General features: G+C 37.8%; 3 protein-coding genes across 3 annotated transcripts; 1 reads left to right on the top strand and 2 right to left on the bottom strand.

The window, feature by feature from the left end:
* Positions 1-251: 251 nt before the first annotated feature.
* LOC101742420 (uncharacterized) lies at positions 252-11,363 on the bottom strand. The gene is made up of 7 exons (XM_012695978.4): positions 11,173-11,363; positions 5,186-10,134; positions 3,812-4,167; positions 3,075-3,434; positions 1,602-1,904; positions 1,300-1,356; positions 252-1,028 (listed from the first exon to the last, which is right to left on the bottom strand). Exons 2-7 carry the CDS (start codon positions 10,027-10,029, stop codon positions 403-405), a joined length of 6,546 nt encoding a protein of 2,181 aa, XP_012551432.3. The 5' UTR covers positions 10,030-10,134; positions 11,173-11,363; the 3' UTR covers positions 252-402.
* Positions 11,364-12,498: 1,135 nt separating this feature from the next.
* LOC101745693 (uncharacterized) lies at positions 12,499-15,673 on the top strand. The gene is made up of 3 exons (XM_004932748.5): positions 12,499-12,846; positions 13,483-13,656; positions 15,569-15,673. The coding sequence occupies exons 1-3, from the start codon at positions 12,644-12,646 to the stop codon at positions 15,582-15,584; spliced, it is 393 nt and encodes a 130-aa protein (XP_004932805.1). The 5' UTR covers positions 12,499-12,643; the 3' UTR covers positions 15,585-15,673.
* Positions 15,674-16,369: 696 nt separating this feature from the next.
* LOC101745545 (tubulin alpha-1 chain) lies at positions 16,370-17,985 on the bottom strand. Its single transcript, XM_021352353.1, has one exon. The coding sequence runs from the start codon at positions 17,851-17,853 to the stop codon at positions 16,501-16,503; it is 1,353 nt and encodes a 450-aa protein (XP_021208028.1). The 5' UTR covers positions 17,854-17,985; the 3' UTR covers positions 16,370-16,500.
* Between the last annotated feature and the right edge of the window lie 4,613 nt (positions 17,986-22,598).

Raw genomic sequence — 22,598 nt, 5'->3', positions numbered from 1 at the left:
TTGGTTTTGTAGTCTTTAATGAGATAGAACAAAAATCAATGATTTGTGATGGTGCGATTGGAGACATTTCGCAAGTCGGTCCACTTTTAGTTTTATTTCGTGCGTGCGATTGTTTTAAAGGTGAATTTTATTTGTTGCATTAATAATATTACTTTTAAGACCCAAGTGCGGAAGACAAGACGAGATAGATTTGTCAAATTGACACATATTTTAGTGTCAAAATGTAAACAAGAACAAAACAAATTCAACAATTTTAAAATGTTAAAAACATTTATTTTTATGTTATCAGTATCACAAAAACGTATTTATATTACAAAACACGGGCAGACAACAGTTTAATAAGAATAAATTAACTTTTATTCTGAGGTAGTTCTATGAAATATTCAAAGATGGCGTTGTACCTTAGCTAAGCCCATTTATTTCTTGAGTTAAATCAAAACAGCAAATTCCGGTTAGTCCTTTAGAACCCGAGCCTTTTCCACCTATAGATATTTTTAGTCCTCTAAATGGCTCTTCTTCTAACGGTTCCGATGGTTCGTCAGGACATTCGCAGATCATGTTATTGCTGATTGTAACTTGTTGATTTTCATTACATATACAAGATTCGTCTTCTTGTACATCTTCTGCTTCTGCAAAAGCCTTGTAATACATTAAGGCATCTTCGAAACTCATATTATCTTCAACAGGTCGTTTCGGTTTGGTTAATTTAAAACCTGAAGTAGTCTGTGTCAAGTCCGACTTCATTTTTCTCATGTATTTTTCATCAGGCACAATGTCGATATCTTCGATTGGGAGTTCTTCTTCTTCGGGACATTCACAAATTACTTTTTTATTTTTATTTTTATCTTTACAGACACAGGCTTGCTTCTTTGGTGTTTCCACACATTGCTCATGTTCTGCAGGCGACTTTCGACCGCCGCACAGACACGGAGATTCAAATTTAATTGTTTTATCTTTCAATTTACACGCGCACAGCTTTTTCTCCTTTGGCATATTATTTTCACATAATCCGTTTTTATTTAAATTATCTGTAAAAAAAAATGTATTAAGAACAAGACGGATTCAAAAAAAAGAAAAAACGATTTTTCGTGTCATTCAACATTAAGTGATGTCTAATCTGTTTAGACGATTTAGCAATATTATGATGAAACAAACTGCGGTGCTTGCGTTTAAAATGATGCGTGTAAAAATAGTTAATATCCTGTAATATAATATTAACGTACGTAAATGTATTTAAAGTAAATCGTTGATAAAGGATCAACTTCGAGTCATCGAAAGAAATAAGTAAACTAGTAATACCTGCTGTTCTTAAAGTTGGTAAGTTTTCATTACAGCAAGATGGTATCCCGCAATTTGCTGGAAAACAATTAAAATAAATGATTATTGTTACAAAATATATTTTTAGATTTGTTGCTTAAATAAACTCGAGATATCCACCGTGTAACATAACTAGACAATTATGGTAATTAAATATATAAACTTCAACATCACGTTTCCGGGAACTTATTGGGATGTGATGGTAAGTTACGGCGAGAAATGCTTGGTTATTTAGATCTTTTCGTATACAACTAATACCGCATGAAAATTTTAATGGTAATCACCTCTAGGAGGAAGTACGGCTAAGTTCCCCCTTGAAACCGGTGGAGAACAACCTACACCAGTAGACTTCATTGGCTTCGATGTATTAGAGAACGTTTCCACTTGATTTTCAGGGCAGCAGTTACAAGACCTGGACGCCTGGTTATAGTCACCAGGTTGACATTTGGATTTGGGCAATCTGATATTGGTAGGCTTCGTTTTAGCATTAGCGCTTTCGCTGCAAGTGGGTATTTTGCAGTGTCTAACCGGAGTCGGTTCCAATAATCTTGATCCTTTGTTAGGTAAGCAAGCTTCTTCGCTTAAACCTGAAACAAATTCGAAAACGTTACATTTAAAAAAAAGCGGTATCTTTACATCCTATTATCATATTAACTATTGTATTGTTACGCCGGTAAGAGTAACGCCATCTATCATTGAGATATAAACGAATATCAAAAGAACTACAAAAATCGAGAACGCTCGAAAAGTACAACGCCATCTATTAACAAATAGTGGAAATACATATCGAAACTTCTCGACTTGTCAAGAATGTTCTCGATAATTCTAGGGATGTAGTATCGACTATAAAAGCGTTGCAGAAATGGCACGTACTCAGTATGTAATCGGAACTACTCGAAGCGAAACAGCGAACGGATCACAACCGTTGTACTCTTAAAACTGAGACCTAAAACGTATGTCTTGAGGTGGGTGGCGGCATTTACGTCGTAGGTGTCTATGGGCTCCGGTAAGCACTTAACACCAGGTAGGCCGTGAGCTCGCCTACCCACATAAGCAATAAATAAAAACCTGAAGGGGAGCAGAAGAAGTGAATTAAGAATTTTAAAGTGTTCTGTGAGTGTTCTAAGTGACAAGACAGTGTTAACTTGTAATTCGGTAGAATTTTTATTTATCCCTAACCTCAATGTGTAACAGTATCAATTGTCTTCATGACAAATGAAGCAACGGAATTATAAAAAATCGATTGGTGCATCCATTAATGGGGTGCGTGGAAGAACTCACTGTCGATTTAGTGTTAAATTGTTACTAAAGCCAATTTTAAAAAAAAAATTTTTAATTGCTTAGTTGGGTGGACTAGCTCACAGCCCACCTGGTGTTAAGTGGTTACTGGAGCCCATAGAAATCTACGACGTAAATGCGCCATAAGATATAAGTTCTAAGGTCTTAGTATAGTTACAACGGCTGCCCCACCCTTCAAACCGAAACGCATTACTGCTTTACGGCAGAAATAGGCAGGGTGGTGGTACCTACCCGTGCGGACTCTCAAGAGGTACTACCACCAGTAAATACAATGGAAATTATAATGTAAACGAATCCACCCGATCGTATATTGGAAGACGGCCGACCGAACCTTGAAATCGGAACGCATGACTCCTTCCCGTGCAGGGTCGCAGTGCCCTCTACTACGAGTACCCGATTTATACTAAAATTCCTTACAGCATAAAAGTCATTAAAATTAAAAAGAAACATTAAAATACCTTGTGCAATCCCTTCATTGAAAATCATTGGAGTGATGAGTTCAGAAACAACGCTAGCCACGCATCGATCGTTTGAACCATAATTCGATTCCAATCTCTTAGGAGGACAACAGCAAGGTCTTTCCGAAACTGTATCTACTGAAACACAACGAGCACGAGGCGTTGTCTTCTTCAATTTCACTTGACACTGCTTATTGAGCGTTTTAGAGGTCCGTAACAATGCTTCGGAGGATGTATTGCAGCGGTTATTACGGAAATTATTGTCATGGTTGTCAGCTAACAGGCCACGCGGTGTATTTCTTCTACCTTTAGAAGACAGCTTTACTCCCATAGATGATACATATCTTCCGTACGTCGAGCCTTGTGAGAGAAAAAAAAAGTTAGATAGACCGAAAACCGCAGTGCTTATAGTTACTGGAGCCCATAGAAAGGACAACTTGGAAGCCCCGTCGCATTTTATGACATGGTATCGAAGTAATGTTTTTATTTTATCGCAGCCTCTTATCGGATGCAGTATCCTTGTCTGATTATCTTGTCTCGTTTGCTAATCCTGCATTGCTCAGAAGAAGGTAGAGAATATTTTCTGTGTTGATGAATGCGGAATGTTTAAGTCAGAATAACATATGTTTATCTCTGTGTATACAAATATAATGTTGAATGTTCGTCGTTTTGGTGTGCGTTGCTTCGAGGCCATAGGTACATACATAGTCATTTAGTTTTTTTTTTCGTTTACTTACTTCCACTATTCGTCCAAGTAGGAAAGTTTTCAGAAAGTTGTATACAGATAGTTGAGCTAAATTCTGAACAGTCGGTTTCATAATCGGACGCCGGTATCATCAGATAAACCGAGGACATATCTTCAATAAACTCTTCATTCAAAATATTATCAATAATGTCAACAATTTGTTCGTCACTGTTTAGATCGTTTACAACTAATATAGGATGATTCTGGTTGCTACTGTATGCAGCTTTATCGTTATAGACAGTAGATATATTATTATCTGTTTGGCGCATTGCAAAAATGTGCATGTTGTTATTTGGAATTTGTCCCTTTTTTTCTTCTTGCGGTACTTCTAATGAAGAAGCGCTATTACTGAAATAAATGCCTTATTATAAATAAGGATACATACATGTCATAAATAAAATTTGAAATGAAAATGGTGCGCGTGAAAGAAGCTGTGCCGCTGCCGTTGCTGATGTCCAACGACGACGGTAGCTACTTACCATCACGCGGGCCGAATGCTCGTCTGCGTGCAAGGAAATAAAAAAAATAAAAAAAAAACTGAAACGCTCAATTCATGATTAGGCTTCAGGAGCCACTCATAATATATTAAAAATTCATTTTTTTTTATATTTTTTTTATTGCTTAGGTCTCAGTATAGTTACAACGGCTGCCCCACCCTTCAAACCGAAACGCATTACTGTATCACGGCAGAAATAGGCAGGTTGGTGGTACCTACCCGTGCGGACTCACAGCATGTCCTACCACCAGTGTAGTACTTATTTTCTTAACTATTGAATAACTTACGCGCGATGTCGGCTTAATACTGTCAGTGGCATGCTAGGTGTAATGGAATTGCTACCGAAACAACAATGAACTACCTAAACATGATCTATCGGTCTTTATAAAGAACACAGCGTTGTGCACTAAATAACCTTAATCTATACTAATATTATAAAGAGGAAAGATTTGTTTGTTTGTTTGTTTCCAATAGGCTCCGAAACTACTGGACCGATTTGAAAAATTCTTTTTCCATTAGAAGCCGACATTGTCCCTGATGAACATAGGCTACTTTTTTTTTATTTTTTTTTATTATTTTTTTTGATTTCATGTGTGTTTTAATGTTTCCGAAGCGAAGCGAGGGCGGGTCGCTAGTAAATTATAAACGTATTTAACTACTGCAGATAGGGCATAATATGGGTCCGCACTGACAATTTCCATCTACTCTTCTACCTCTAGGCTTCAGTTGTGTTTTTTGGTTTTAAGAGTGGTGCAATAGTAAATACCATTTGAGACTTCGCCCTGATAGCCACGGGCTCCAGGAGTCGCTCAACTAACCGGGCATGTTCATTCGCTCGGCAACACTAACAAAAAACACTCGGTACATTACCTAGGCAGTGCATCAACAGCACTATAGTCGACGATATTAGTGAAATACTCCGTTTCTTCGGTTGTCAGATCACTGTGCGCTCCAGAATGAGAGTAACACAAATATTCTCTCGATTTAGATGTCGAACAGCTGTCCACAAATGATATAATACTGACAGTTGCTATCGTCTCGTTATTAGTACGAAGACTCAGAGATGATTCTGTTTTGTATATTATAATCGAGTCGAAACTTGATCCAGACGTGGCGGTCCCTTCTTTCGATATTAATGATATAGATACAGATGCTCTGTAACTTATTGATGTCGAAGGCACTTCGTAACACCCATCAATGTAATCTTGTAACAATTCTGGTTGTATACGTGAGACGTAATCGTAAATGTACGAGTATGCATTTTGATAGGTCTCTTCTGCATCGCATAAATATATTTTTTTGTTAAAGCTGCTCGTCGTTTTAGTGTATGAATTTTGTTTGTTTGAACTACTATACCCAAGAGTGCACTCAGAAGACGACTCTTCTAAGTAATGCTTGTTAAAATAAATGAAATCTGGTTGATTTATTTTATTTGATAGATTCGTTGAAAAAGATGGGACTCCAACGGCACTGCCCACGGTAACCTTTATTCCTTCACTGTCCGTGAAAACTCCGTGTTTTACACCAGGTACGCATTCTTCAGGACAGGGGCAGAGCGACGATATATCCGGTGAAGTGACACGTATTTTGACGTAGCTATGTTTGAAACGGATTTTTTTCTTATCACAACCACAAGCTCGATCGCATTTTGTTGTTTTTGTAATATCTTCTAATTCTTCGTCGATGCCGGCTGCTTTGGCGCTTAAAGTTTTGGCACCTTTCTTTATCGATTCCCCTTTCTTTCCTCTTCTCTTTATTTTACCCAGTTTTTCTGAGGGCGTCGTTTCGGGCGGCAAGCCGGCGGCTTTTCGTACCTTTTTGACTAAAGCTTTTTCAGAGGGAGTTTTTCCTTCGGGCATAGGCAGACCGGCTTCCGCCAATCCTCTCAGAATTTTTTCTTTTTGCGCAGTAGTTTTCCCTGTGAGAGGTGTCAACAAACCGTCGGCTTTTGCTTTTCGAATGATCTCTTTTTGTGATAGAGTTTTAGGTACGGGAGGTACTCCGAGTTCAGTTCTAACTTTATGGATCAGACTTCTCTCCGATTTGGTCTTACCCTCTGGTAATGGTAGGCCATATTCAGCCAATCCTCTTAGAATTTTTTCTTTTTCTGTATTCGACTTTCCTTCTAGTGGTGTTAGCAAGCCGGCTGCCTGAGCTTTCCTGAGTTTTTCAGATGGTATTTGCGTAACTAATGATGCAGCAGAGACCTCTGGCTTTGTTTCTGCTTTAATTTTAGCAATTAATGCTTTTTCAGATTTTGTCCTTCCTTCTGGCAGAGGAATACCCATTTCTGCTTGTTTTTTCAGAATCTTTTCTTTTTGTGCTTTCGTTTTGCCTTCTAATGGTACTATAGCTCCAGCAGCTAAAGCTTTATTGTATCTCTTTTTCTCCTTTGCTGATTTCGGTTCTGGAGGTAAGCCTAAGTCTTTTCTTACTTTTTCCATCAATTTTCTTTCAGACGCTGTCTTGGCTTCTGGTAATGGTAATCCATGTTCCGCTAAGCCCCTCATAATTTTTTCTTTTTGTGCCGGTGTCTTACCTTCTAACGGAGTTAAAAAACCCGCAGCTTTGGCTTTGCGGAACTTCTCTGAAGGGATTGCTACTATTGATCGTTTTACTCTGGCAATTAAGGCTTTTTCTGAAGGAGTTCTACCTTCAGGAAGAGGCAAATCTAATTGAGCTTGTGCTTGTAATATTTTTTCTTTTTGAGAGTCTGTTTTGCCTTCAAGTGGAGTCAACAAACCAGCAGCTGCGGCTCTATCATACTTTTCTTTCATCGCAGCTGTTTTTGGTTCAGGAGGTAAGCCCATTTCCCTTCGAACTTTATCAATAATTTTTTTTTCGGATGGCGTTCTCCCTTCAGGTAAAGGTATACCGTTCTTAGCTAATCCTCTCAATATCTTCTCTTTTTGTTCTGTTGTTTTTCCTTCTAAGGGAGTTAGGAAGCCAGCTGCTTTAGCTTTACGTAGTTTTTCTGATGGAACTTTTATAGGAGTAATTCCTGTTATCTTTTTTATCAGAGCCTTTTCCGAAGGAGTTCGGCCTTCTGGTAATGGTATACCAGAGTCATACATTTTTTTCAGAATTTTTTCTTTCTCAGTATGAGACTTTCCTTCTAAAGGTGTTATAATACCTGCAGCTTGTGCTTTTCTATACTTCTCTTTTAATGATGGCGTTGAGGGCTCCGGAGGCAAACCGACTTCTTGACGAACTTTCCGAATTAAATTTTTTTCTGAAACGGTTTTTGGTTCGGGTAAAGGAATACCAGCTTTTGCTAGGCCCTTCAAAATTTTTTCTTTTTGTTGTGGTGTTTTTCCTTCCAACGGTGTTAGTAAACCAGCTGCTTTTGCTTTCCTAATTTTTTCTGAAGGAATTCTTCCAAGAGAAGTTCCAAGTGCAGCTGCACCTTTCACTTTATTTATTAATGCTTTTTCTGATGGTGTTCGTCCTTCAGGTAGGGGAATACCTAATTGCGCCTGACCCCTAAGAATTTTTTCTTTTTGATCGTTTGTTTTTCCTTCTAAAGGAGTTATGAGACCAGTTGCTTGGGCTTTGGCATACTTTTCTTTTATCGATTGAGTTTTAGGCTCCGGAGGCAAACCTAGCTCCACACGAACTTTGTTGATAAGTTTCTTATCCGAAGCCGTTTTACCTATTGGCAAAGGCAGACCTTGCCTAGCAAGTCCTTTCAATATTCTTTCTTTTTGTTCTGGAGTTTTACCTTCAAGAGGTGTTAAAAGACCAGCAGCTTTTGCAGCTCTTAATTTTTCTGAAGTTATTTTTCCTGGAAATCGTCTTTCTCTTTCACTCTCAGGTGTTAAAAGATCGCAAATACATTCGTCGCTAGGTCCTTTGCCTTCTGTCATTACTTTTGCGGTCTGTGCATCTAACTCTTTAGCTTTTTCAGGTGGTAGTGCAGGTTTTCCAACAGAGACACCGACAGATTTTTTCTTTCTCTCGCTTTTAATTTTTTTTATTAAGGCTTTCTCAGAAGGAGTTCGACCTTCTGGGAGAGATATACCCATGTCTGCTTGTGCTTTTAATATCTTTTCCTTTTCGGCGTTCGTTTTCCCTTCAAGGGGTACTATAATACCGGCTGCCACTGCTTTGTTATATTTTTCTTTTTCCGCAGCTGTTTTTGGTTCTGGTGGCAAACCCAACTCATCTCTCACCTTATTTATTAATTTTTTTTCAGATGCTGTTTTACCTTCTGGCAGTGGAACACCATGTGCAGCCAAGCCCTTAAGAATATATTCTTTTTGTTCTTGTGATTTGCCTTCAAGAGGTGTCACAAAACCGGCTGCTTTAGCCCTCCGTAGTCTTTCTGATGGTTTTGCTGCGATCGACGGTTCTTTAGTAGAGGCTTTAATTTTTTTTATTAATGCTTTCTCTGATGCAGTTCTCCCTTCAGGCAGGGGAAGACCTAATGCAGCCTGACCTCTTAGAATTTTCTCTTTTTGTTCTGGCGTTTTTCCTTCCAATGGTATTATAAGTCCAGCAGCTTGGGCTTTAGCATACTTTTCTTTCTCTGCTGTTGTTTTTGGTTCTGGTGGCAAACCCAACTCATCTCTCACTTTATTTATTAACTTTTTTTCAGATGCTGTTTTACCTTCTGGTAAGGGAATACCGTACATTGCTAGTCCTTTGATTATTTTTTCTTTTTGTTCGGCGGTTTTGCCTTCTAATGGAGTTAGTAATCCAGCTTCTTTTGCTTTACGTATTCTCTCAGATGGTTTCATTTTCACGGATGGTAAACCAGCGCCAGTTTTGATTCTTTGTATCAGAGCCTTTTCCGATGGAGTCCTTCCTTCTGGAAGAGGTATGCCCAATTCAGCTTGTTTCTTTAGAATTTTTTCCTTCTCTGCCATAGATTTGCCTTCGAGAGGTATGATCATTCCAGCAGCTTCAGCTTTCCGTAGTTTTGCTTTTTCAGCTTCAGTTTTGGGTTCTTGTGGCATGCCTAGTTTTGTTTTAACTTTTTTTATTAATTCTTTCTCGGAAGCAGTTTTCCCCTCCGGAAGTGGTATACCTTTCATAGCCGCTTCTTCTAACAGTTTCTCTTTTTCCACTGCTGATTTTCCCACCATTGATTTTTCAAGGTTCTTAACTTTATCTTTTCGACGTTCTTTTGCGCTAGCCGTTTCCGACGGAATAGATGTTAATCGACCGGTAGACTTTCTCATTTCCGCTAGACGTCTTTCTTCTCTAGGCAAATGACCGCAAAGAATACAGTTGCAATTATCGCAATTCTTTTTTTTATAGCAATCGTAAAGACTTTTCATGACTTCGAACATAGCGTCAGAGTTACAATTACAGCAACAGCCTTCTTCTTGTGTGTTCATCTGACATCTATAAACTTTGAACCTTGATTTTTGAACAGGATTAATAAACGCATTTTTGTTTGTTGTACTGTGTTCAGATTCCTGTTCGGATTCATTACTTACGATGTAATTAGGAAGTCTTGATCTTTTTGTAGATAATTCTGAGCTGCGTATGTGTTTTACACTCTCAAATGCAAGGTCAGAATAACTTAAAAATCTAGTTAACTTATTATATGACTCTGGTTTCTCCAGAGCCTGATATTTTGACTTTTTCCTTCTTTTTGATCTGTTCCGATTCTTTTTTGTAACAACAATCAAAATCTCTTGTATATTTTTGTCAGGATCTTTTGGATTTTCCATAATCTTTTGCCCATTCACAATAATTTCATTCATTTTGCCGATGTCTGTTTGCAATTAAAAAAAATATGGGACTGTTGCCTGTCGTTTATAATTTTCAAAACTTTATTTTTCACATTACTTCGTATGTAATGTACGTTTCTGTGGAAATTAAAAATAACCAATAGCGTAACTGAAAAAGCCTCGTAAATAAGTGAAAATAGCTGCTTGTCCCTTACAAATACCACAACTAACTAAAATTCATTTATAATTCAAGCTATAAACCGATATGCAGCTCATAATTATTGAAATAATTACACAATCATATTGAATCAAGGCCCAACAGCTTATCGTTATATTATAATTAGGCACGTAAACTTAATTTTTGTTTTGACGTTGTAGATCGTGATACAGTTATCGACATAAATAGCGACACAAACGTCGGTTGAGCGTCAGGACATCTGTAATCCAATGCTGAGACTGCCAGCGCTCTGCGAGATACTTTTCTTTATCTCAAGATAGAAGCTAAATACCACAATAAGAACACGTATGCCCACCTAGGGTTATAGTAACAATACTAATACAGTATTCGTATAATACTTGATATAGTAGCTAACGATTTCTCTACTTCTGTAATAAAAGAATGTCATCGTGTGATAAAAAAATTAGAACGGTTAATTTAAATAAATCAATGGTGGTATTGTGAGCTGGCTACGGTATGTACCACCATCCCACCTAATTTCACTGCGAACCAATCATGCCTTTCGGTTAGAAGGGTCGGGCATCCAAAGCATCTTTATTGGGACTCATGTCTTAAGGTGTATGGTGGCATTTATTTATTTATCCTATGAGCTTTGGTAACCAGTTAACAACAGATGGACAGTGATCTTTTCGAACCACGAGAAACCCCAGAAAAACTCATAAAAGTTTTGTTCCAATATACACGCATAGAGTTGAAAAAAATACCAAACCAGAGGATCTCAAGATTCATATTATCGACAATATATTTCCCTGTGGACACATCAAGGAAATATTTGATATCCTAAAACGGGCAAAGGGGTAGTAAAGTTTGTATCGTAGAAACATTTTGCGTTACGGTGATGGTGATTTATGAATAAAATTTTGCTTAACACAAAACAAAAAATAATGAAATAAGGAGTTGAGTATTTATTTGCATAGATTTATCAAAACTAGACTTACACATTGCATCTTAATTTTTATTGTGACCTGATAAGTCAATTGTAAACAGCGATTCTACTTGTTGTCATTCTTTTTTTAATTTATTTATATATTTTTTGCGAATTCTGGGACAAAATTATGTGTTACATATATAATCAAATTGCCTTTATGACCTGTTGTCATCTCTGATAGATGTCACTTATTGTACTACAAAAAGAATATACTATGTCTACATTTTAATTTATGTTTAAATTGATAAATCTATACTAGTATATAAACCTACACTGGTTTTTACGACTACACTTTAGACAAATATTAATAAAGACAAAAAATATTAATCTATTGTCAATTTGAACACAGATTTTAGGGAATAACGAAAGTTTGACAATAAACAAACATTATGCATGCGTGTTTGTGTGTGTGTCAAATACATAGTAGTGTGTGTAATGTTTTTATATTGATTTAATGTATTCTTTATGCATAATTTAAGAAAATATTAACATTCTGCACTTCTCCTGTATATTCTCTATAAGTGTGGGAAATTTCATGCTCCTCCGTCCGCGCAATTTTTGTAAAAAGGGCTACAAAATTTTTGCTTCACGTATTAATATATAGAAAATTTGACATGTGTAAACAAACTTTTGATGAAATAGAATTTTGAAGAAATAGTCGTCGTCGTGGCCTAAAAGATAAGACGTCCGTGCATTCGTATCTAGCGATGCAACGGTGTTCGAATCCCGCAGGCGGGTAACAATTTTTCTAATAAAATACGTACTTAACAAATGTTCACGATTGACCTCCACGGTAAATTAAACATCGTGTAAAAAAATCAAACCCGGAAAATTTAAATTTGCGTAATTACCGGTGGTAGGACCTCTTGTGAGTCCGCACGGGTAGGTACCACCACCCTGCCTATTTGTGCCGTGAAGCAGTGATGCGTTTCGGTTTGAAGGGTGGGGTAGCCGTTGTAACTATACCGAGACCTTAGAACTTATATCTCTAGGTGGGTGGCGCATTTACGTTGTAGATTTCTATGGGCTCCAGTAACCACTTAACACCAGGTGGGCTGTGAGTTCGTCCATCCATCTAAGCAGTAAAAAAAACGAATAAAAAATCGGATAGTAAAATACTCAACGTACCATTCAAAGCGGAACACGTGACTGCATTTTATCAGAAATAGGCGGCCTTGCAATACGCCCTAACTTTGAAAACTAAACATTTTGAATCCAAAAATCTGTCTACCTAGCTAAATCTAAATCGGATAACACTTATGATAAACTAATACGTATTATTAATATGCATTATATTATTGTGTAAATCACTAACAGCGCCTGACAACACTATCATCTCATTTGACTTGAGACAGTTTTCAAAAGCCACGTCATTTAATTCTTAAAACAACTCAAAATACCATAACCAAAATACAAAATAAACAATAAAATTTCACCAACAACCTTAGAAATGTACTCTAATAACGGCGACACGAGAAAAAATGCCTTGTAAATGTACCGGAATCAAGGGGGCGAATGACAAATGTAGTTTGAAAGCGTCTTTGGACATACAAAACCGCGGGCCGAATCGAATCGTAGAGCTGAACGAAGCGAAGTGCAAACAGAAAGTAATCGTTCATCGCTGTAACATTTTCACGCGAACAGCAGAAAATATTTATGATAAATGCGCTTCGTATAATTTAAGGTAAGTAACGACAGTTTTATACTTATCGAGGCCTGTTAGATCGTCTCGTGTCAGTTCAATGGCAGGAGCTTGCTGAGATTTTTTACTAAACATTTTTGAAGAACCCAACAAGGACGTAGCGGATTCTCCAAAAAGTCGACCGAAAAAGTCTCAGTAAATGACCACCATTTTACTGAGATTATATTTCACCTGAAATCATTTCATTTCATTTCATGCCGTTTCATATTAATTAACTTCATTTCATTTTATATTTATTATATACATAAAACAAAAATATTATATATTTTTATCCTCCCGATCCATTAACGGTGCTTTTAGGTACCTCAAACACCGGTCACCGTACTCGCCGAACCCGTCGCGTCGCTTGCAACGAAGGGCTCGACGAATAAATTAACTCATAGACACAGCCCACTGAGTTTCTCGCCGGATCTTCTCAGTGGGTCGCGTTTCCGATTTGGTAGATTGGCACTGCTCTTGCAAGGGCCGGTTTTAGCAACACTCCGGTTTGAGTCCCGTGAGCTCACCTACACGTCAAGGAGAACCTGAAATAGCCCCTCAAGGCTATAAAAATACGCAGGGGAAAAAAATAGTGCGGCGATTTTTTTTTCTAATAAAATTTTTATGATTTTCTTACAGATACTGCCCCTTTGGCCGTTTTGTCAAGTCCAACAATCATTTGGTCAACGTTTCCAAAGACGTGTTGATCTTATTGTGTTTCCTCATTGCGAATTTCATTGTTTTGATGATAATTATCTTTAATATCAGCTGCGATGTCTATTTTGGTATTAAGCAGGCTGCTACTCGGAGAAGGTTGGTATATGAAAGGTCAATAAACTGTGAGACAACGCAAAATATATTCCAGATTACTAGTTATTTGTTACTCTTATATTACGTCAACTCTTCTAGTTTATATAGTAATAATAAAATATGTATTACATGCTACGAGAAAAAATTCTAAAATACAGCGGTCGCTTAATAAGGTTTGAAGTCATCAACTTTAGTTTTCGTCGAACGAACTTGTCCATTTATAAATGAAGTCGATTGATGGTTTCCATGAGCAACGGTGATCACATAATGCCAGACGGTCAAATAAATCAGTGAGAACAGTGCATTCGTAGCGATAATAAAGTCACAGCTAGATAGTACAGTCTTTCCCAGTGTACATTTACCTAAAACAGCTATACTATTTTGGGGGTATACGACAAAGGGAAGATCTTCCACCGAGCGGGTGATATTGCTTGGTAGACCGACGGTACGAATGTTATTGTTCGGAACTTGTATTTAAGCAATTTTCAAGATAAGCATCTTGAAAATGTCGTAAGCGAGATTCAGCCATCTATCAAATATGTTGTGTTCTGTGATGATTTTCGCTACACTTTAGATACATTATAGATGGTTTCGTGCATCAAGCCAGAGAGGAAACTAAGCAAGACGCTCAACGATGTGCAGTAAAGTTGTTTTACTGCGCTCAAGTAAAACAAGTTTAAAGTCATAAGATCGAAGTCACATTAAAAATCCGAAGATAAATCATGCGACCACCATCAATAGTTATATCGACAGTTTCTGAAACAACTAAATTTCAACTTTATCTCCGATGAAGATATGGTTGTTTTCTTATACGAAAAATTGAACATATGACTTTTTATTACGTTAGGAAGAGATTAAGTTTTATAAAAGCGCTGTAGAGTTTTAACGAGCGCTGCAGAGTAATGAACGTCTCACAAAAGGACGTTACTTAGTTGCAAGTCGGTCCTCAACGAGGATAAACTTCAGCGCTTTTAAAATGCAAAGACTCTTCTTTAACTACATTGCTGTAGGAAAGTAGTTAAGAGGATATGTGTTTGTGCAAGTCGTTTCCTGTCCTTTCCTAGATATATGTATAAGTGAATTGTAAATATAAAACACTATGTACTAGTATAAGATTAAAATGTACTAGTTAGGTATATAATAATATGTCCATTTGTATTAGTGTTTTTTATATAAATGAATTCTTTTTTTTTTTATTGCTTAGATGGGTAGACGAGCTCACAGCCCACCTGGTGTTAAGTGGTTACTGGAGCCCATAGACATCTACAACGTAAATGCGCCACCCCCCTTGAGATATAAGTTTTAAGGTCTCAGTATAGTTACAACGGCTACCCCACCCTTCAAACCGAAATGCATTACTGCTTCACGGCAGAAATAGGTGGGGTGGTGGTACCTACCCGTGCGGACTCACAAGATTCAGAAAAATTTGCGTTACAAATGTTTTTTTTATTGCCCTTGTAGGCAGACGAGCATACGGCCCACCTGATGGTGAATGGTTACCGTCGCCCACGGATTTCAGCAATGCCAGGGGCAGAGCCAAGCCGCTGCCTACCATTTATGCAACATTGATTTCGTATAAGAATAAGCTATCTTGAATTTAATATATCTATTATATTGTTTAGGATTTATAACACTAAACATACAATTTTGAAACATTTTCAACATTTACTTTGATGTTTTAATAATGATGATCTAATCGATTAACGTTTATTTGCTTCTAGTGCAGTCATAACATATCGGAAGTTCATCCACTAGATGACTTGGTACAATAGAAAAATCAATAGAATCGTGAAAAACATTGTTAGACGATATATAACGAATAGCGTTTCGATTTATGTTCTGGATGGGTCTAGAAAAAATAGGTTCTGGAAAAGCTTAATAAATAAATAAGCTAAATCTAAACATTTTGTTGCAGGAGTACATCGTTCTAACAGCTCGTGATCAATTTAATAACTGATGTATATTTTTGAATTCTTGTTGTTTTTATTCAAATAAATGAAATGTACTGTTGGTTCTCCTATGAGGAAGAAGTTTTTATTGTAGCTTATCATAATATCCAAAATAAAATTCATTGATATAAAGACATTTTTAGTATGTACGCTTTTATTAGCTTCAGACGTATGTTTGTAACGGAATCTTTGAACATGATTTTGACCCCCTTTGCCTTTCCCTGCTACTTTTCAGGACTGTTTTTTAGGATATTATAAAAATAACCCTTCTACTCACATCTGTTCATAAAATATTTATAACTATTTATACCATGCACCCCACGCTTTTTTACAATAAAATCATTTTTTCTTACACTATTTTTAATTCAAATTTATTAAAATTTATTTTCTATTTTTAGTTGGTTTTCTATAATTGCGTATTTTGATTTTTTTTAACTATTACTTATTTAAATAATTTATCTGGTCTAAGGGATTGACCGTCCCGATGTGGTCTAAAATTTTGATTGGATTTCAATTTTAATAGAGCAATTCAACGTCCGCGCGATCAGAGTTTAACTAGCAGAGTATAAATTTAATAACACACGTGTAAACAATAATTGCCATGTTTCGACACAGATGCAAATTGCAATAGAAAAAGAGCAATTTATGAGGTATTTTTAAAATTACTTGGCAATATGTCTTCACGAAACTAATTAACGCTAACCACTTATTCACATCCTACTACTATGTTTCTAGTATAACGATATTTAAGACATGAAAACAAAACATTGAAAAATACACTTGTACATTTTATTGACTAAAACCATAACGTAACATAACAATGAAAAATAACCATAACGAAAAACACACTCTAGACCTAAGCAAAATCCAAAGACATCCTAAAAAATAAATAGTAAAGTTAATATTCCTCGCCGCCTTCTCCCTCGCCCTCACCGGAATCCATTCCCACCTCTTCGTAGTCTTTCTCGAGGGCGGCCAGATCCTCACGGGCTTCTGAAAACTCGCCTTCCTCCATCCCCTCTCCCACGTACCAATGCACGAATGCACGCTTGGCATACATCAAATCAAACTTGTGGTTGAGGCGAGACCACGCCTCTGCTATGGCAGTAGTATTGGACAGCATGCACACGGCGCGCTGCACCTTCGCCAAATCTCCACCCGGTACCACAGTTGGTGGCTGATAGTTTATCCCCACCTTGAATCCTGTCGGGCACCAGTCTACAAACTGAATGGTGCGTTTCGTTTTGATGGTGCCAATGGCGGCATTTACATCCTTAGGAACCACGTCTCCTCGGTACAGCATACAGCACGCCATGTATTTCCCGTGACGCGGGTCGCATTTAACCATCTGATTTGCTGGTTCGAAGCAAGCATTGGTGATCTCGGCGACAGATAGCTGCTCATGATACGCCTTCTCGGCAGAAATAACTGGTGCGTAGGTCACTAGTGGAAAGTGAATTCGAGGATATGGCACTAAATTAGTCTGAAACTCTGTTAAATCAACATTCAGTGCTCCGTCGAATCGCAGTGACGCAGTGATGGAAGACACTATCTGACCAATGAGGCGGTTTAAGTTCGTGTACGTAGGTCTTTCTATATCTAGGTTCCTTCGACAGATGTCATAAATGGCTTCATTATCGACCATGAATGCTGCATCTGAATGTTCCAATGTGGTGTGAGTTGTGAGGATAGAGTTGTAAGGCTCCACAACCGCAGTAGAGATTTGTGGTGCCGGATATATCGCGAATTCAAGTTTGGATTTCTTACCATAATCGACGGAGAGACGTTCCATAAGGAGTGATGCAAAACCTGATCCGGTGCCGCCACCGAACGAATGGAAGATCAGAAAGCCCTGCAGTCCGGTGCATTGATCAGCGAGTTTCCTGACCCTGTCTAAGACTAAATCGACAATTTCTTTGCCTATCGTGTAATGTCCTCTAGCGTAATTATTGGCAGCGTCTTCTTTGCCCGTTATCAGTTGCTCGGGGTGGAAAAGTTGGCGGTATGTACCCGTGCGTACCTCATCCACTACTGTTGGTTCTAGATCTATGAATACTGCTCTAGGAACATGTTTACCGGCTCCTGTTTCGCTGAAGAATGTGTTGAAGGAATCGTCTCCGCCGCCGACGGTTTTGTCCGAGGGCATCTGCCCGTCTGGTTGGATGCCATGTTCGAGACAATACAGCTCCCAACACGCGTTGCCGATTTGCACACCAGCCTGGCCCGCGTGGATAGATATGCACTCACGCATTTTGTTTTATTTCAATATTAATTCTTCAAATTACACGAACTTTTATTTTGAGAAAACGCTGCTCCAACTGGATTGTCGTCCAAATTTGAAATGAATAATCGACGAGCAAAAATTTTGTTCGGCTTTTGAATTTGAATGATACTTTCAAAGATTACATATGATTTTTTTATAATCAGCACAAAGATTTCATTCAATCTGATTTCAAATAGTTTTTACGACACTGTTTGGCTAAAGATATTGACACACAGTGTTGTAAGTAATAGGGATACATACATACAATAAAGACCAGTTACAGAAAGCGCAGTTTAGCCGGTAGTGTTGTTAGTTATAAAAGGGAGTAACATACATAGTAGGTCAATATTCTAGGTTTTATATATAATTTGAGTTTCATTGTAAAAACTTCAACACCGTAAAACAGCGGTCAGTGTACTTAGTGCGAGTTTTTCAACGTTCTCGATAACGTAAAAGTTAACTCGAATTTGGTTCGTGGGACGCTCTGTCAATTTTCTCACTAGCACTTTTTCTAAATTGTGTCATTTCTCTTTAGCCTATATATAATTTAAAATATATCTATATATATAAAAATGAATTGCTATTCGTTAATCACGCTAAAACTCGAGAACGGCTGGACCGATTTGGCTAATTTTGGTCTTGAATGATTTGTGGAAGTCCAGAGAAGGTTTAAAAGGTAAATAAATATGAAAATGCTCGGAATTAAATAAAAATAACAATTTTGTTTTTCCTTTGATGTGTCCCCCGTCGGACGGCTTCCTTTTGTTTGTTTTAAGTTTATTTTATACAAAAGTTTAGGTCTTTTATTTATCGATTGAGGCAATACGAAGTTTTCCGGGTCAGCTAGTAATATATAAATGATGAAGAGGCCGTTTCTCTTACACACATCACTCCTTATCACAAGAGAAATTTGATTTAATAATTTGAAAAATGTAGAAAATCACAATACTACACACCGCAAAAGAAGTTAAACTTCTTTTAAGTTTAAGTTTAACTTCTTTTACAAGCACCATGTTTTATAAACAAATGTAATTTTATGAATCATTATGTTTGTATCTTAAAAAAATATTGTACCTTTTTAATATTTCCCTGTTTTCATTGCTATTTAGACATTACCTACATATTTATGTGCTCATCCATGTTCCTGATCCTCTCTGAGATCTCGTGAGCACGATTAAAGTGACATTCACTTTACTAGCGTACCTATGTTTAATTTGAATGCAACATTTTGGTCACTTCTCGAATATGTATACGAATGTACTCTATGCTTTATATTTATGATTTTATTGTGAAGGATGACATTAGTTTTTATTTTGAGATTTTGACATAGATATTACAGTATACTAAGTCGTAGTATATTAAGTCGTAAGTATCGTATTACTGAGTCGTCGTGGTGTAAAGGTTAAGACGTCCGGTGCATTTGTATCTAGTGCTGCACCGGTGTTCGAATCCCGCAGACTAGGCGGGTACCAATTTTTCTAATGAAATACGTACAAATGTTCACGATCGACTTCCGCGGTGAAGGAATAACATCGTGTAATAAAAATCAAACCCGCAAAATTATAATTTGCGTAATTACTGGTGGTAGAACCTCTTGTGAGTCCGCACGGGTAGGTACCACCACCCCGCCTATTTTTGCCGTGAAAAGTAATGCATTTCGGCTTGAAAGGCGAGGCAGCCGTTGTAACTATACAAAGAACTTAGAACTCATATTACGTAGACATAGTTTTAAATATGGCTTCAACTCGTGAATATCGAAAGTTTTTTTTTAGTGCTTAGTTGGGTCGACGAGCTCACAGCCCACCTGGTGTTAAGTGGTTATTGGAGCTCATAGACATCCACAACGTAAATGCGCCACCCACCTATGAGATATAAGTTCTAAGGTCTCAAGTATAGTTACAACGGCTGCCCCACCCTTCAAACCGAAACGCATTACTGCTTCACGGCAGAAATAGGCAGGGCGGTGGTACCCACCAGCGCGGACTCACAAGAGGTCCTACCAAGCGAACGGCGAGTTTTGGTGATCAATTTAAATAATCGCATATTCCTTTTTTATGGATTTCTTTAACAAATATCATAGGTAATAATATGATGTCAAGGGCTGCAAGACTATTTGGTTTAAGCGACATGTTTGCGACTTTTCAGGTGAGCCATGTAAATAATTGTTTGGAAAATAATATCTTATCAAAAAAAGCTTAGGTGCGCGTGCATGTTGGCGGACGTGGAAGAAGTGAAACTTCTGTTGCGGTGTGTAGTATTGTGGCTTTCAAGCGAGTCACAAATTAGATTTATTTTATAAAATATTCCGTAAATAAAATACCTATTCAAATCGTAGCTCAATCTACTTCGAAGTTAACAAAAAGTCATTTCAAATAAATTAACCGGAAATGAACTTTCCCGCCAACGTCGAGTTCATTCGCATTTCTCAAGTTAGTTCATTTGACGACATCGATTGAAATCTCCAATTCCTTCCTACTTTTTTTACTTTAAAACATTGTCACGTAATACTAAAAATCAGACCAGTATGTTGATTATAAAGTGGGATAAGATGAGATATAATTGACTCAATGCTGGTGATAAAATCCTGTAGATTCACACGGGTAGGTACAAATAAGCTGCCACTTACCACCGCGACATAAACCAAACATATACCAAACTTGCCCCGTCATGACCTATGCAAGCGTAGTGTTCGCTCACTCGGCCCGCACCAACTTGAATCCCCTTCCAGTCATTTAATCCCGTTTTTTCAGGATAACCGTCGAAGCACCATGTTTCCTAAGGAATGTGGATCTCCATGATGACTTGATCCAGTCAGTAAGTATCTACAGTCGGCATCATTGCGCTACAATGAGAAGGCGACACGACATGAAAACCCTCTTTTCGTGGCCGCCAGTAATTACATACCCAATCCTGTGGACCGAATGGTAAACAGTCGATGTCATTACAAATCCTTCCGATCCATTAACGGTGGTTTTAGGTACCTCAAGCACCGGTCACCGTCCTCGCCGAACCCGTCGCTTGCGACGAAGGGCACGGCGAGCAAATTACCCCATAGACACAGTCTAGTGAGTTTCTCGTCGGATTTTCTCAGTGGGTCGCGTTTTCGATCCGGTGGTAGATTCTGCGAAGCACTGCTCTTGCAAGCTCACCTACACCTCAAGGCGAAGCCTTTCAGGGCTATCAACATAGGTAGGATAAAAAGTTTATACTTTGTTTTGTGAAAGATGAACATTTGTATGTATCTAATAAAAATCAGGTATTCGACATTACAAATAAAAACTTCAATTTTATTTGTTAAATCTTTATCAAATTTTGTTTTTAAGGTAACAAAGCCACTATTAGCCGGTCTATAAATCAGCTAATTAGTGACAAATCTAAAACCTGTGCACGATGTGTATATGAGTACATACAAACATGCCGTTTTATTTATTTGTTTGTTTGTTTTCGAGGTGCATAGCGGCGGACGTACGCTTTGTTGTAACATGTTTGTGACCCAGATACGAAAACCGCATCGTTAGTACGAACGTTTGCCAAAACACTCGGTCGAGTCCAAACATTGAACGATTTGTTCCGCGCAAACAGATATTAACCTAATGTTTTAGTTATATTTTTATTTATTGCATATATAGGTGGAAGAGCTCACAGCCCACCTGGTGTTAAGTGGTTACCGGAGCCCATAGACATCTACAACGTAAATGCCGCCACCCACCTTGAGATATGAGTTCTAAGGTCTCAGTATAGCTACAACGGCTGCCCCACCCTTCAAACATAACGTATTACTGCTTCACGGCAGTAATAGGCGGGGTGGTGGTATCTACCCGTGCGGACTCACAAGACGCCCTACCCCCAGTAAGGCATCTGTGTGTTTAAATGCTATTAGCTCCCAGCATTGTTGACGTCGGTAAGCCATGGATATCATTTGCAATCAGATGGGGTATATAATAAACTGCCAGCTGTATCGATAATAAAAAAGTACAGATAGGTGGCTATTTCATAACGCTAATTTTATTAGAGAATTTTTTGGAAAAAGGCTGTGGAGGATCTGGACGACTGGCTGTCGCAAGGTTAAGCGCGACCTTAATGAGCTGGGGGCAGAGCTGTCGATGGAAGTTAACACCTTTCGGGTCTTCGCCAGAGAGGAACGGGTTGAGGAGATCCCTCCGATTCATACGGTTTTTGATTATATTACTTGGTAGGCCCATAGTAGGTATATCCATATAATAATTGAAACATTTAAAATAGAGCACTACATTCCTATTCTCATAAGAAAGATAAGAGAAGATAGGGTAAATTAAATGTGGTTAATAAAAATTTTTTTATTGATGATATCTTCATTAAAAGAAGGGAGAAAACATATTGCGCCGACCCCAGGTGATTGGGAGAAGGGGCAGCAGAATGACGATGATGATTTCATTAAAACTAAATTTTTTCTGGAGCGAATACTATAACTTTCTTTTTATTGATCTATGGCCTATACAGATTGAAAGTTTAAAAAGCTATACAATACTCTATCATAAGTACTACAGATAAAAGCTCAGAGGAAATGAACTTAAGGAAGTCGTTGTGGCCTAAAGGATAAGACGTCCGGTGCATTCGTATGTAGCGATGCACCGGTGTTCGAATCCCGCAGGCGGGTACCAATTTTTCTAATGAAATACGTACTCAACAAATGTTCACGATTGACTTCCACGGTGAAGGAATAACATCGTGTAATAAAAATCAAACCCGCAAAA

Source organism: Bombyx mori, chromosome 1 (genome assembly GCF_030269925.1).
Source record: "Bombyx mori chromosome 1, ASM3026992v2".
Classification (NCBI taxonomy): Eukaryota; Metazoa; Arthropoda; class Insecta; order Lepidoptera; family Bombycidae; genus Bombyx; species Bombyx mori.
The sequence above is the reverse complement of the archived record's forward strand: the minus strand, read 5'-3'. Positions and strand labels throughout refer to the sequence as shown.